Source organism: Hyperolius riggenbachi, chromosome 2 (genome assembly GCF_040937935.1).
Source record: "Hyperolius riggenbachi isolate aHypRig1 chromosome 2, aHypRig1.pri, whole genome shotgun sequence".
Classification (NCBI taxonomy): Eukaryota; Metazoa; Chordata; class Amphibia; order Anura; family Hyperoliidae; genus Hyperolius; species Hyperolius riggenbachi.
The window spans coordinates 293063872-293078980 of record NC_090647.1 but is presented as its reverse complement, the minus strand read 5'-3'; the positions used below and the strand labels follow the sequence as shown (position 1 = coordinate 293078980).

At 44.5% G+C, this 15109-nt stretch overlaps 1 protein-coding gene across 3 annotated transcripts in view; it reads left to right on the top strand.

The window, feature by feature from the left end:
• LOC137544349 (cell cycle control protein 50B-like) overlaps positions 1 to 13932 on the top strand; it is a 55083-nt gene extending 41151 nt beyond the window's left edge. For all 3 annotated transcript variants that reach the window (XM_068265414.1, XM_068265413.1, XM_068265415.1), the window contains exons 6-8: positions 1066 to 1212; positions 5339 to 5542; positions 12717 to 13932. In XM_068265414.1, the coding sequence (XP_068121515.1) occupies positions 1066 to 1212; positions 5339 to 5542; positions 12717 to 12901 (536 nt within the window). In that variant the 3' untranslated portion in view covers positions 12902 to 13932. The remainder of the gene's footprint in view (positions 1 to 1065; positions 1213 to 5338; positions 5543 to 12716) is intronic.
• Positions 13933 to 15109: the final 1177 nt, after the last annotated feature.

Below are 15109 nucleotides of genomic sequence, written 5' to 3'. Positions count from 1 at the left end.
CTCTGCACATTTTATACTATTAAAACATTCAGGTATGAGTTTCTGAAAGCCCGGCCATTCCTTTTGCTGTATGAATTGAATGTGTGTATACCAGTGGCTAGCTGCATTCACTGATTCACAATTATTCACAAAGCTTTAGATTAGAGAATGTTTTGAGGAAAGCCTGACATGAGGACATTGCAGTAGTCCAGGCTCTAGAAATTTTAAAGGGGTTTTGTGGAGTGGTTAAAAAAACTGACACTTACCTGGGGCTTGTATCGGCCCCTGCAGCTGTCATGTCCTGCGTCGTCCTCCTACAATTCTCCATTACCCGCCTCTAGTCCCAGTCTAACTAGACGAATACTGCGCGCTCCCGCTCACGTCTCTGGGTGCTTATTGCGCATGCGCACTATGGGAAAACCTGGTACTGCGCCTGTGCAGTAAGCTCCCAGAAACGCGAGTGGGAGCAAGAATGCGCACACCCACAGCCGTACAGCTGCAATTGTATTAGAAGTATAAATGGACTGGTGGCGGGGAACGGAGGATCGTAGGAGGACGGCGCAGGACATAACCGCTGCAGGGAACCGATAGAAGCCACAGGTAAGTGTCAGTTTTTTTAAACCCTCCACAGAACCTCTTTAAAAGCTCTTGCTAATGCAATGCTGTGGGGATTTTTTTACAAAATCGCATCGCTCCAGTGAGAACACTCACATAGGATAACATTAGCGAGAGCTTTTAAAATCATAAAGTGCTTAGAAAAGTTCTTGTAGTGTGCACCAGCCCTATCTCTGTCCCAAACCCCAACAAACTCAGTACAACAGAAAGCCTTATGTGGTCCTTCCTGGTCCAACAGCAATTGAGTGATTTTTTTTTTTTTTTTTTTTTTTTAATTAGATAAACATAATTTACATTCTGATAATTTTGCTTTGTTACGTCTGACTTCAGAATCAGGTTATTACAAATGCATATTTGTGATCGGTTCTCTGTTATGGCTTTTCATTTGTTCTTTCAGTTTCTTTAGCCATCAAAGCAGTTTCTAATGTAGTTATACGTTCCATATGAGCTGATTAATGTTCTTTTTTTCAGATTCTATTCAGTTGTATTATTTCAATGGCAGTGGTATGTACGAGGAAGTTCAATTAACCGGAAAAGGAATTGCATGGTGGACCGACTATAACATTAAATTCCGCAATCCAAAGAATGGCAGTCAGAACTTGACGCAAATTTTTGAAGGTGACTTTGGAAACTATATACTAACATTTCTGTCTAGTTGTAAGAACACCACGAATTAAGAATTCTACTGTAAAATAACTCATCGTACTGAATTTGTTCTTAATAAAGAAGAAAAAGGGATAACCTTGTAAAGGCAAAATTTTAGGCCCCTGACAAACGCCAGCATACCTCAAGCCATGCATACTATGAATAATTCATGAGAAAAAAACGTTTCTTTTATCATTTTTTTTTTTTAATTGAACTGGCCCTGTTCATTATCACTGCTCTTCCACTATTATGACAAACTACATTTTTAAATGCAAGTGTATACGTACACATGAGGTTCATCTGTACCAGAGTAAAATGCACTATAAATTACTTTTTTCCCTATGTAGCGGTCACATGCAGTAGGTGTTATTAATGAGGAGCTTTAACCCAGGATTGAACTTTATACCAATCATTAGCTGATAGCTCCTTTCCCGTGAGACATTTACCTTTTCTCTGGTGGTTCTTCAGTCTGTGACGTCTGTATGGCTGATATTGTGGTGAAACTCCTCCCAAAGGTTTTATGTTTGCCAGCAGTAAAAATAAAAAGCATAAAGAAAACTTTGAGAAATGTACTAGTCCAAAACCTGTTGGTAAGAGGTTTAAATCTGACAGTAAATTTTAGTGCATTTTACTCCGGGACAAATGTATTACTTATGTGTATGTGTGCATAGGAATTTAAACTTCACAATTTTTCATGGTAGTGGTCTTTTCATGTAGAATAATGCAGGAGGTAAACATAACCATAAGCATATTATAAATAGTCTAATAATATAAATAGGATGAAAAGGGGACAAGGCAATCCAAAACATAATTTTTCATCTTTTGTTTAAAATAAGCATTCTGCAATTACAAAATTACCAAAAAAGCAGGTAAACAAGTACTGTTCTGAGTATTTCCTTGTTTGCTGGTGACTTAAAGAGACACTGAAGCGAAAAAAAATATATGATATAATGAATTGGTTGTGTACTATGAATAACTACTAGAAGATTAGCAGCAAAGAAAATATTCTCATATTTTTATTTTCAGGTATATAGTGTTTTTTCTAACATTGCATCATTCTATAATATGTGCAGATTACACAACACTCAGCATTCAAAATGATTCTTTCAGAGCAGTCTGTGAACTAATGACCTCTCCTCTGGCAGAGCAAAAGAAAACACTTGAGATAATAAAAGTCAGAAGACAGCCCTCTCCAGGACTTTGAAAGTTGTAGAGCTTAATGGCTTTTTTTTGCATAGAGATAACAACTGGAGTTTCTTAACTCTTCCTGTACTGGAAACAATTAGACTGATGTATCTGATCTTAATGTTTTATTTCTTAGCTGTGCTACACATACAAATCATAATATCATAATTTTTTTTTCGCTGTCAGTGTCTCTTTAAAAAAACCTTATGAGATAATGAATAGTATGTGTAGTACGGATAATTAATAGAGCATTCGTAGCAAAGAAAAGAGTCTCATATTTTTATGTTGTGTGTTTCTTTTTTTTTCTTCTTTTTTTTTTAATATAAGATTGCATTATAGTTGCAGTTTATACAGTAACAGTATATCACATGCTGTATGTTAAACTTTGAAACAGAGCAGAGCTAATGACCCTTTGAACTTCCATGTAGTAAAACCTTCTCTCAACCTGTCTCACTGTTTCTTTGATGTATAAGTGCTTCAGAAATCAGGACTTTGACCAATTTGTGTCAAGAGCTCAGAGAAGCTAATTTTGCATAGATAACTGAAGTTTCTTAACTCTTCCTGTACTGGAAAACATGAGACACTTTTCTTTGCTACTAATGCTCTATTTTTCAGCTGCACTACACGTACAGTTCATTATACCATAAGTTTATTTTTGCTTCAGATTTCCTCAGGGCCGGTCCTACACTTTTTGCTGCCTGAGGCAATCCTGTGAGGATGCGCCCCCCCCCCCAGATTTGGAATGATCGCACTGCACCCAACAATTTACTCTGCTTCATTTAATGTTCTCACATGGCATGATGCAGCTCAACACAAAAGCACACTGGCTGGCTGTGGATCTGTGACAAACTGATCACCCTCAGACACTCCATTCCTCCTAAGTCAGGACAGCAGTGCCACCTCCTTCCTTCTGCTGTGCAAGTCAAATGAAACACTGTTGCTCTCCTGCCTCCCCCTCCTCACTCACTGTCAGACTCCTCACACACCACAGCAAGCTGCTTTTCTCCAATGATGACCTCTTCATCTCACTCGCTCTCCTCTCACTTCTCTGACTCTCATTGCATGCTGTAAGTGTAAACACAGTACAAACATGCCGCCCCAAAATCTCTGCGCCTGATGTAAATGTTTTTAACCTTGCTTCATTAAAACTGGCCCTGGGTTTGCTTTTAAAAGGCATTTTATTGAAAAGGTGTGAAAATATCACCTAGAAGAAACTTTGGAAAGAAAGTGAATTGAATAAGGGCCATAGTACCTTATTTACTAGTGCATCTCCAGAGATATCCAAACCTCTCCAGTAGAGAGTTCCTTAGGCTATGTTCACAGTGCTGCATTGCAGTGAGGCGCAATGGGCACATTGTATCACAGCTTTCCACACCGCAATGCACCACCTATGCATTCGCAGTGTGGCCATTGTGGTTTAACAGTGTGCGTCATCCCAACGCACCACATGCAGTGTACCGCAAATCGCACGAGTTGACAGTGAAGTGAAACATTTTTATTTTTTTTTACTCTATCCTTCAACATCCACAGTGAACCTAGCCTAAGTGAGCCAGCAAACCTAACTGGATTTTTAAAATTATTGCAGCTCCTGCGTTTTTTATACTTTATATTAGAGGTTAGCATGGCCAGATTTCAGACAAGACCTCATAGGCCATGGCCTAGGGCACCAGGAAGCAAGGGGCTGGCAGCGGGCTGGCACACTCGTGCAGTCAAGCTGCCAAACAGGTGAACTGCAGCAACTGGGCAAGTTTGTGGGACTCAAGGGATGAAGGGGCAGCAAGCATGGCCAGCTTATTGTCTGTGACCTGAGCTGTCACTCATCGACTTCGGCCGCTCTTCGAGTCCAACTCCGCCCTCCACCCAGCTCCAACTTATCAGAGCAGAACGCATAGATTTGGCCCATAAATGGAATAAAAATTATAGCCATTCCGATCATTTCAGATATAATCAATCCTCAAAACAGATTGATAAAACGATTGGTCCTTTGTAGTCGATTGGCACCATGAACACCATCAACCGGAAGGTTGATCGTTTAGTAAAACTGCATTATTAAGAATCTTTAAATGCATTGATTACTGGGACAAATAAGTCTGTTTATGTAGTAGTGGGTTTGCTGCTTGCCAGGGGGCGGCTGGTGATAGTGGCCTTGGGCGGTAAAAAGTATAAATACAGCCCAGGAGGTTAGAAAATCAGCAAGAGTACCTAGTGCAGCATATAAAGTGTACACTGCTGTCAGTCCTTAGTGTCAGTACCATATATAGATGGAGCTTTGGCAGAGTGTACAAATGTATTTGTGAAACGATACACAGTTATAGTGTATTTACTTAGTAACAGTAAAGCTTACCAGCACAGAAAGAGGAGGCGCTTGCATATTCCCCTTGGAGTTATGCAAAATAAATAATACAAGTTGCAAAATTTACATGACTTAAACTATACACACACACAACGCAAACATTGCTTACGTAATGTGCATTATGCAAATAGCATACGCTTTGCATGTAACAACGTGAGTTACGCCAGCTACCCAATGTGCCCACGTGAATTCTACCCTTGTTTAGTGAATTAATTCCATGTTGACTGTTCTATTTTGTCTTAAGATGTGGTAATGAACACCCAGATTTCTGTTCTTTGAATAAGGTAATGCAATGCAAAAAAAGTGTAAAAGAGGCCTGAATTGTTGACCTCCATAAATGAATGTGCATCCATGTATTTAAGGAATGCATTAATGGTACAATCTCCTGAGCGATCAACCATCCAATTGTTATCAGAAACTATCATTCGGGCCCACCAACAGAGAGGAAAATAATCAGATCAGACTAAAAGAATCATTTGGAATTTTGGACGGACGGAATGAAAATTTGGAAGGATTAAAATGTTATTTAAAGAGACTAATATCTGTGAAATGTATCTATAGGTACAGCGAAACCTCAGAACTGGAATACAACTGTTTATGAATTATCAAATGACTCCAATAACACCGGCTTTATAAATGAAGACTTCATAGTCTGGATGAGAACGGCTGCTTTACCGACTTTCCGAAAGTTATACCGTAGAATCGAGACGGGTAAATTTGCATCGGGTCTGCCAGCAGGCGAGTATCAGCTCCGCATTACATACAGTATCCTTTTTCACTAAAACTCTACCCTTGTATGGAAATAGTCACATTTTTGAAATCCTCATAAAATCAACTAATAGTATGGTTGAGATTTCCTTGACAGTGCGTGAAACTCTCAAGTGAGCTTTTGGTATAATCACTAAAACTGCACATACGTGGTTATTAGGCGGCTCATTTATTAATAAGCCTTAAAAGAAGCAAAATGGAATATTTAATCTTTAACCCCCTCTTGTGTTCACTACAGGATATTTACCGTATTTTTCGGAATATGACGCACTTTTTCTTCCCCAAAACTGGGGGGGGGGGGGGGGGGGAAAGTAGGTGCGTTATATTCTAAAGGTACGGTATTTTGGCCCCATAACATACTTACTGGATCCTGCCGCCGCGATCCTCTCCTCCTGCCGTCATGCGAAGCTCCCAGCAGCCGTTATCCAGCCTTCCCATCCAGGATCCCTGATTGAGTGTCCCAGCCGCCGGCTCCTCTTTGCTGCAGTCTCGTATGCAGAGAGTCCCAGCTGCCATCATCCGGGGGTCCCAGGCTCCCAGCGGCCATTGTCGAGGGTCACAGGCTCCCAGCAGCAGTCATCAGAGGGTTCCAGCCTTTCCTTAGAGGATCCCCGCTCTTGAGTGTCCCAGCCGCTGGATCTTCTTCACTGCAGTCTCATATGCAGACTGCAGCCTTGCGGTAAACACGCACTGTCACCACGCCGACATCCTCTATAGTAACGGCGTCCTTTTCTTAGTTACAGTGCCCACTTCTGTGTGACGAGCGGCGCACATGCGCCTGACGTCATGCGTGACCTCGGCGCACGTGCGCCGCTTGTCACACAGAAGTGGGCACTGTAACTAAGAAGAAGGACGCCGTTACTCTGGAGGATGTCGGCGGGGCGCAGTGCAGGATTAACCGCAAGGCTACAGTCTGCATATGAGACTGCAGTGAAGAAGATCCGGTGGCTGGGACACTCAAGAGCGGGGATCCTGGAAGGAAAAGCTGGGACCCTCTGATGACTGCTGCTGGGAGCCTGTGACCTTCGACATTGGCTGCTGGGAGCCTGGGACCCTTGGATGATGGCTGCTGGGACTCTCTGGTGATGGCAGTCAGAGGGAGGAGGAGAGGATCACAGTGACAGGATCAGGTGAGATGCAGCAGGGGTTAGTTAGTGAAGTGTAGTGTAATTTGGGTTGGATGCAGGGGTTAGTTATTGAAGTGTAGTGTAGTTGGTGGTGGTTGCAGAGGTTAGTGAAGTGTAGTATAGCAGGATTTAGTGTAGATGGGCAGTGTAGCTTAGCTAGAGAGAGTAGTTTTTTTTCTTTTTTTGGGGGGGGGGGGGGGGGGAATTAAAGGTCCATAAGATGCCCCTGCACCATAGACGCACATAGGTTTACTTTATTAGTTTTCCCTGATTTTTGCCCTCTAAATCTAAGTGCGTCTTATATTCCAAAGAGTTTTCCCTTTGCTACAGTTGAGTTACAACTCTGTTTTTATGGAGAAGCTTTCACTGGGCAGTGTGAGGAGGGGAATAGCATGGCGGTTCTTTATGCAAATTCCAGGGACACCTGAGCACTGAGCATACGCTAGATTGTTGGCCGAGATGGTCCTGAACTTTCCTGCCTTGGAAAGTTTAATCTAGCATGTGTGCTACACCACCCTTGTGGCAGAGTCCCCCTCCATTCGCCTGTAAGATGCTCCAGTATCCTAAGATGTTCGGTGCCCTTTGACCCAGTCGCCTAACATGACCATGACCACACTCCCCTCTGGTCATCAATGTGCGCGCTGACTAATCTTGGGCGCACATTGATTATGACGAGAAGGGGGCGCTGTCACGGAGCCGACCCAGCATACAGCGCATATGCGGTGACCAGGTCAAAGGTTGGCGACCAACTTAGGATACTGGAGCCGCTTACATACAAACGGAAGGTGCAGTCCCCATACACTAGCCTACACAGCTAGGGCTTATTTTCGGGGAAATGCAGTATGTACACATGGTACATAACCCTTTCCAAGGTGGGAAAGTTCAGGACCATCTTGGCCAACAATCTATTGACCATCTTAGGAATCGGATACTGTGCAGCCTGTACTGTGTAGCACAATTAGATGCTGCATTGGCACGCTAGGAGTCCCGTCTTCTGTTGCCGTACTTGTGGTCTAGCGTCTGTACAGCAACACCCCCTCCTGGATTGGCCCTGCAATTCAAAGTGATTGGCTCAGAAACTTTCCACGGCGGTACCTAGAATCCTAACCAGCGCATCTAAACAGAGTTTGTGTGTTTCCTATGGGCACTCAGGTTTCCTCCCACATCCCAAAAATATATAGAGATGTGTTAACTGGCTTCTCCCAAAACTGGGAGAAGCCAATTAACTATGTTACTATGGTAGGAATTTCAATTGTGAGCCCCTCTGAGGGACAGTCTCAAAGTACTGAAGAAATGGTGGAAAAAAAAAGGTAGATACCCACCTATGTAGGAGGCAAGGCCCTGGATAGCACAGAGCCTTCTAGCCTTCTTGGTCTCCTCTGTACTCTAGGACCACTGCTGCCCCCTCCATTGAAGTTAATTGATCAGCTGGTTAAATACGCCTTTGGAAGTCTTCATGAAGGCTTTGGAAGTATCCGTGTCCCTGAGTACTTAAAGCAGGAGGATTAGCCATACAATGCCAGGGAAAAAGACACATATATAAGTAGATAATTACATGATCTACTTACAGAACACATGTATTGTACTGTCCACGTTTTGATTTCAGTGAATTTTATATAGTAAATGAAGAGGATTCTGTTCCTGGTGGGAACCATGTCTTTTAAATCCTGATGTCATTTATGCCCTTTACTTTTTTTTTTCTTTTCTCCTCCAATCACTGAGTCACCTCAGCCTTGCTTGTAAACACAAGTGAGCAGGGGATCGTGTTTCAGATAAGCAGCTAGGCAGGGAAATAAATGGAAGAGGAGGAAAATATTATAGATAAAAAGAACCCCCAGCATGCAACTGTTTGGCACTGACTACTAAAGGGCCAGTGTTCCTTATGATTTGGAGTTATCACATACTTAACAGCAGAAAAAGTTTTGAATGCAGGATTAGCATCTTTATCCCTTAATACACTCAGACCAGTTGCTGTTGAAATTTGATTTTTATGGTGACAATCCCGCTTTAAGAAGATGAGCAGTCTTCATAAGCACGTGGGAATCTTTGATGTCTGTGCAGAAATGGTACCGGAACAGCAGTTACAGCGCACAGTAATACTTCTGACAGGTAGGGAGCATAAGGGGAAAAAAGGGAGGAATATGCTATCTGCTTCATAGCTAGATTTATTGGACTTCCCCCTACAATGGAATGGATGTTGACAGCATGCGCAGTAGTACAGTCCGATTGAGCTCTGCTTTTTCCGCTGAAGCCCGAGCTTATACTGTACATACTGGAGGTAGCAGGGATCAGCACACACTGCAGCTAGTTTACTGTCAGTACAGGCACAGAGCAACACCTTATACTGTACATACAGGAGGTAACAGATCAGCAAACACTTCAGCTAGTTTACCATCAGTACAGGCACAGAGTAACAGCTTATACTGTACATGCTGGAGGCGGCAGAGATCTGCACATTGCAGCTAGTTTACTATCAGTACAGGCACAGAGTAACAGCTTATACTGTACATACTGGAGGTAGAAGAGATCAGCACACCCTGCCGCTAGTTTACTAGCAGTACAGGAACAGAACAACAGCTTATACTGTAAACATTGAAAGTAGCAGAGATCAGTCCAAACCTAGTGCTGGGAATACACGACTCGATTCTGAGCTGATAAGATGGCTTGTTAATTTCCTACACCTCCGATCAGTTTGCCGTTCGATTCTGCATTGGGGACAATGGAAAAAGATAAGAAAAACAAGCGGAAAATAAGAGAATCGCCCACAGATTTGAGTGGCAAAAACGATTGGGCGCAGAATCGAGCCCCAGAATCAACCCGTGTATTCCCAGCATAAGGCCCGGCTCACACTTACGTTGAAACGTTGCTGCCAACACGCACATATATATATACACACACACTGCTGCTGACTGGCACGCACGCAGGCACACACCTTAGCACTGGGTCACAAAGCTGACTGGTAATACCAATTTGTATTATACAAACATGCCTAATTAAACTTCACACTTAAATAGGATAATAATACAAGTGCTTAACCACTCCAGAATACTAAAAGCACTGCAATAAAATGCTACATTATAAAGCATAAATTCCCTGGACAGATTATAGGACCAACACAACAAACATACCCAGGCAATCATACATTCACAAGTGCCAGGTTAACTGATCAACTGTTGGAGGGCCCCATGACGTTCACTACAGAAGTATTCAATACAGGAGTCCAACCAAAGGCAAATAAAAGACAGAGCTGCACAGTTCATAGGAGAGACACAGGCAATTAGGGGTTAATCTCACCACTCCAGCAGCAGCCCAGGATCAAAGCATTCTAGATAATCTCCCCTCGGCTATTCATATTACAGCTTTAGTGTGTTCTTTCATCCACACTGCTAGTAGTCAAACATCACGCGGGCACATGACGTGGTGGGAAGTCAGCCCCACGCAGAGATACACTATCCTCCTCCTGCAAGCATGCACGGATCGATCTTCTATCCACTTAGCTGTATGTTTAGAGACCTGCAGCTTTCATCCTCCAAGTGCATGACCCGGCTGTCCATAGCCACTCAGGATGTAGAAATGATGCAGGGCGGCCGCTATCTCGTACAAAACGGCCACTGCCAGCGCCAGGCATATATATCCGGGCAGGGGTGAGCCTGGGGTGCCTGGCACCTGGGTGCAAGATTTTCTCTGGCGCCTATGGGAGTGGTTAAATTAACCACGCCCAACCACATAACCACACCCATGTCCTGCCTAATCACACCCACACCTTCCACCTTTTTACGCATGCATGTGATACCCCATTCCTACCCCTCTTCCATGGGCTTGCTCCTGGCTGGCTTTGGCTGCCTGCGAGTCTGCTAGTCTCTGGTGGTTACACCTGATGAAGGGCGGAGCCCGAAACATGTAGTGTATCGACATGCAATAAACTGAACGCAAGTTCAAGCCTGTGGAGTGCCTCCTTCTTCCTAATTCAAGTATCACTGTGTGGAGCAGGGGTGGTGTACCCGTGTGGAGGAGTGCACCGGCACCAGCTCTCCTTGCTTAGGATTGAGCCGCTGAGTCTGGTTCAGTCTAATACAATATTGGATCTGCTAGTCTCTGGACAGACTCAGATTGAGAGGCTCTGAGAGTGCGACACAGTCACACACTGCGTATTTATGGCTGCCTGCGGCCACCCTACTCTCGCTCGCTGTCGTCGGCTCCTCCTCCCGCCAAGCCCAAGCATGAGGTGGGCTGCCTGTATCTTTCCCGTTGCGCCGCGCAGCCTGCCAGTGTTGCCAACCTTTCACGTTATTTTTTAACTGACAAATACCTAAACATTTACTGACAAAAGATTTTTATTGACAAAATTTCCCCACTAAATGCACATAAGAGACAGCGTTTCACCAGTAAATGCACATAATGAAAGACAGCCTTTCCCCAGTAAATGTACATAAGAGAACGCTTTTCACCAGTAAATGCACATAATAAGAAACCGCTTTTCACCAGTAAATGCACATAAGAGACAGCTTTTCACCAGCAAATGCACATAATAAGAGACAGCTTTTCACCAGTAAATGCACATAATGACTAACAGCCAGTGTCCCCAGTATATGTAGCCAGCCTGGACCCCCTTTAGGCAGTGAGTGGCAGGGAGCCCCTTTAGGCAGTGAGTGGCAGGGAGCCCCTTTAGGCAGTGAGTGGCAGGGAGCCCCTTTAGGCAGTGAGTGACAGGGAGCCCCTTTAGGCAGTGAGTGACAGGGAGCCCCTTTAGGCAGTGAGTGACAGGGAGCCCCTTTAGGCAGTGAGTGACAGGGAGCCCCTTTAGGCAGTGAGTGACAGGGAGCCCCTTTAGGTAGTGAGTGAGTGACAGGGAGCGCCTTTAGGTAGTGAGTGAGTGACAGGGAGCGCCTTTAGGTAGTGAGTGAGTGACAGGGAGCCCCTTTAGGTAGTGAGTGACAGGGAGCCCCTTTAGGGAGTGACAGGGAGGCCACCCCTCTAGCCGCCGCCGCTCCCCCCCCCCCCCCCCTTACCTTGCAGTGTCACTCAGACCTCAGGATCAGCGGCGACCCGACCAGTATGAGCGGGCGCCGGACGCACCCGCTCTATATGCGGAAGTGATGTCACTTCCGCATATCAGTGTGGGCGCTGGGTCCTAGCGCCCGCACGATTGGTCGCCGCCTGATCGAGGTCTGAGTGACGCGGCGGCGGCTTTAGGGAGGGAGGGAGCCGCGGACAGAGGGGGTGAGCGGCGGCCGGGCTGGGTGCAATGCACCTGCAGCACCCGCCCAGGCGCGGCCCTGCTAATCCGGGGCCCGGGTCCTCCAACACACAGCCCCCGGGCCCCTCCTCTGCCTCTTCAGGAGGTGGGCCCGGTCGCCACGGCGACCCCTGCGACCGCGGGCCCTACGCCAGTGACCACAAAGACAGACAGACCTTGAGCCTGTAACGTCTGAGTGCCCACAACCTGGAGATAGACAGGGCGACACAGACAGACATGGAAGCCCCGGGAGGAGAGACTATGCAGGCAATGTGACCAGGGGGGTCCTGGAGGATGAGGCCCACTTCCTGCTACACTGCAGCAAATGTACACCGTTAAGGACCGCTCACCTCCACAGATGAGGAGAGGAAACTCTACATCCTACTAGGGGGAAGAGGAAAAACTGTGCAAATAGCAGCCCAATATATCACTGCCTGCCACCAACTGAGAGGAACAAACCACATGGACTGTTTAACCCCATACTCTCCTCCCCTATGGACTGTATATCTATACCCCCCTCCCCTATGGACTATACATCTCATCCCCCCCCATACCATCCCTAGAGAGAGAGAGAGAGAGAGCGAGAGAGAGAGAGAGAGAGAGAGAGAGAATATATATTCAGGTTTTCTGACTGCAGTGCTGATCTGACCATAATGCTTTCTAGTCACTCTTGCGGGTTGTGCATGCAGATTTGGTTTCCTGAACCTTTTGTTTATGAGCAGTTCACACGGCATAACTAAATGATCAGCATTTTAGCTAAGTAAGTTTGAGCTTTTTTGTATCAGATGCCTTAACCACCTCTGTACAGATTATCCAGTGTTAAGCTTTAATGGACAGAAGAAAATTGTCTTCAGCAGCGTGTCGTGGATGGGAGGCAAGAACCCTTTTCTGGGAATTGCATATCTTGTATTTGGTTCTATATGCACTCTTTTTGCATTTGTGATGCTTTGTGTATTTATACATTATCAGAAGAGGAGTGAAGAGGAGATCTAGTACAACCTAGAAATCCTCAAAATCCCAATATATTTTCCTTTATCCTAATGTTTACAGTTCAGCATAAAATGTGAAATTATCCAAATCAGTCTACATTTCATGAAAAAAGAGTGCTTTTTCAGTGATACAAAACCATTTGTATGCACTACGCATCGACTAAATTAATTTTGTTTTTTAAATGCTCAATTGCTCAACTTCAGTCTTCAAGAACAGTAGACAGTCATTTTGCATACATGTAATAATGGTACTTGCTAGGTTTGTGAGCCTGCTGTTGCTGATAACAGAATGCTGGTGGTAATAATATATTACCAATATTCAAACAATTGGCTTCTGTAATCTATACCTCACACTACCCCTCCCCCCCCCCCCCAACCTACACATAAAATAAACTCACTATCAATGTCTAACATGAAAATACTCCCCTCTCCTTCATCTACACCAAACACTATCCTGTATAGCTGAGTGCAGCAGCCGATAACATGCCATCATAGCCATTAATGGTAGTCGGCTATACCTGTGACACAGCTGACGTGGTGTTTTGCAATAGAATAACTCCAGCATCTGTAACTGATTGCTAATATCCAGAGTTCGGCTATATAATAACCGGACGACTTCTGGGCTGACAATCAGAAGTTCAGCTATACAATAGCTGAACCTTGGGGCCCTATTTACTGTGGGGGCTTCTAATTCAGGGATCGGTCCCGGTGCATAAATTACATGTGTCGGCCATCTCTGCCCCTCTGTAGCCCATATACTGTATGTTTAGTAGACACCAATGCTGTCCTCGGACATTCCTTCTAGTACCTGATTAATGCTTTCTGTAAAGTGATTACTTTACTTAGTTCTGTATTAACATTTTTTAAAACATGCATATTGATTTTGTTTAAGGAGAAAAAAATGTACAGTTTTTTTACTTTAATGATGATGTTACCTCACATATGGACTTTTGCTAAAGGCTTTGCCATGGAGCTAAATTGTTCATACCTCTAGCTTAGTGTAAGTTATTGAATAAATACTTTTTCTTGATCACAGAGTGCGGCTTGATTTACTGTATGCAATTTCACCACCTGGAATCCTCATGTATGATTTTTCCAGTAGCAAAGTGTTCAGATAAATGGTGACCAATTAGTGCTGCTATATTTCCATAGTCCTAGACCCTGAACAAGCATGCGAATCAGATGTTTGACTCCAACAACTAAAACAAACGTGGCAAATCCAGTCAGACACTACTGATGCATGACAGTGCTACAGCATACCAGGCAACTTGTATTGTTTCAAAGGTAATAAAAATTGCAACCTCCATATCCCTCTCACTACAGCTGTCCTTTTGGCCTGGAACCCACTAGCAACGCTTTTCTAAGCCTTTTCTAAGCGCTTGTGATTTTAAAAGCTCTTGTTAATGTAATGATATGTGTGTGATCCCACTTGAGGGATGTAATTTTTTTTTTGTAAATCCCCCATAGCATTACATTTAGCAAGAGCTTTTCAATTTACAAGTGCTTAGAACAGAGCTGCTAGTGGGTCCCAGGCCTAAAGGCTCGTACCCACCACACATTTTTCCAACAACCGGCGTGTTTTTGAACAACGAGCGATCGTTTCACGATCTTGCTAAATGGGTACAGGCACCTTCAGATCAGATCTTCAAGATCCCCGACGACTCCGCGCAAAGTAATGTGATCGCTTGACTTCCAGTTCTTGCCCTCTGTGTAATCTCGCATGATGCTGCCCACAGGAAGATTTATCTGGGAGTGCTCGTCATTGGGGGATGTCGCTGGATCCTTTTTCCTGGCTCGCTGTGTTGAGTATGTAACTTAAAGGAGTTATCAGGCAAAAAAAAAAAAAAAAGTTTCATTTACCTGGGGCTTCTACCAGCCCCATGCAGCCATCCTGTGCTGTCGTAGTCACTCACTGCTGCTCTGGTCCCCCTCCGTCAGCTAGTTTAGTTTTTGCCGACCTCTGGGTCGGCAGGCCGCATTGCGTACATATTTACGCATTCCCGCTGGTGCAGGAACATTATCACATTTTTATGCGTTAGTGGTTCAATGCGTACATTTTTATGGATTGAATTACTAACGCGAAAAACATATGTGTTCTTGCACCAGCGGGAATGCATGAAAATGTACGCAAATGCGGCCCGCCGACCCTGAGGTTGGCAAAAACTAAACTAGCTGACGGAGGGGGACCAGCGCAGCCGTGAGTGCCTACGAC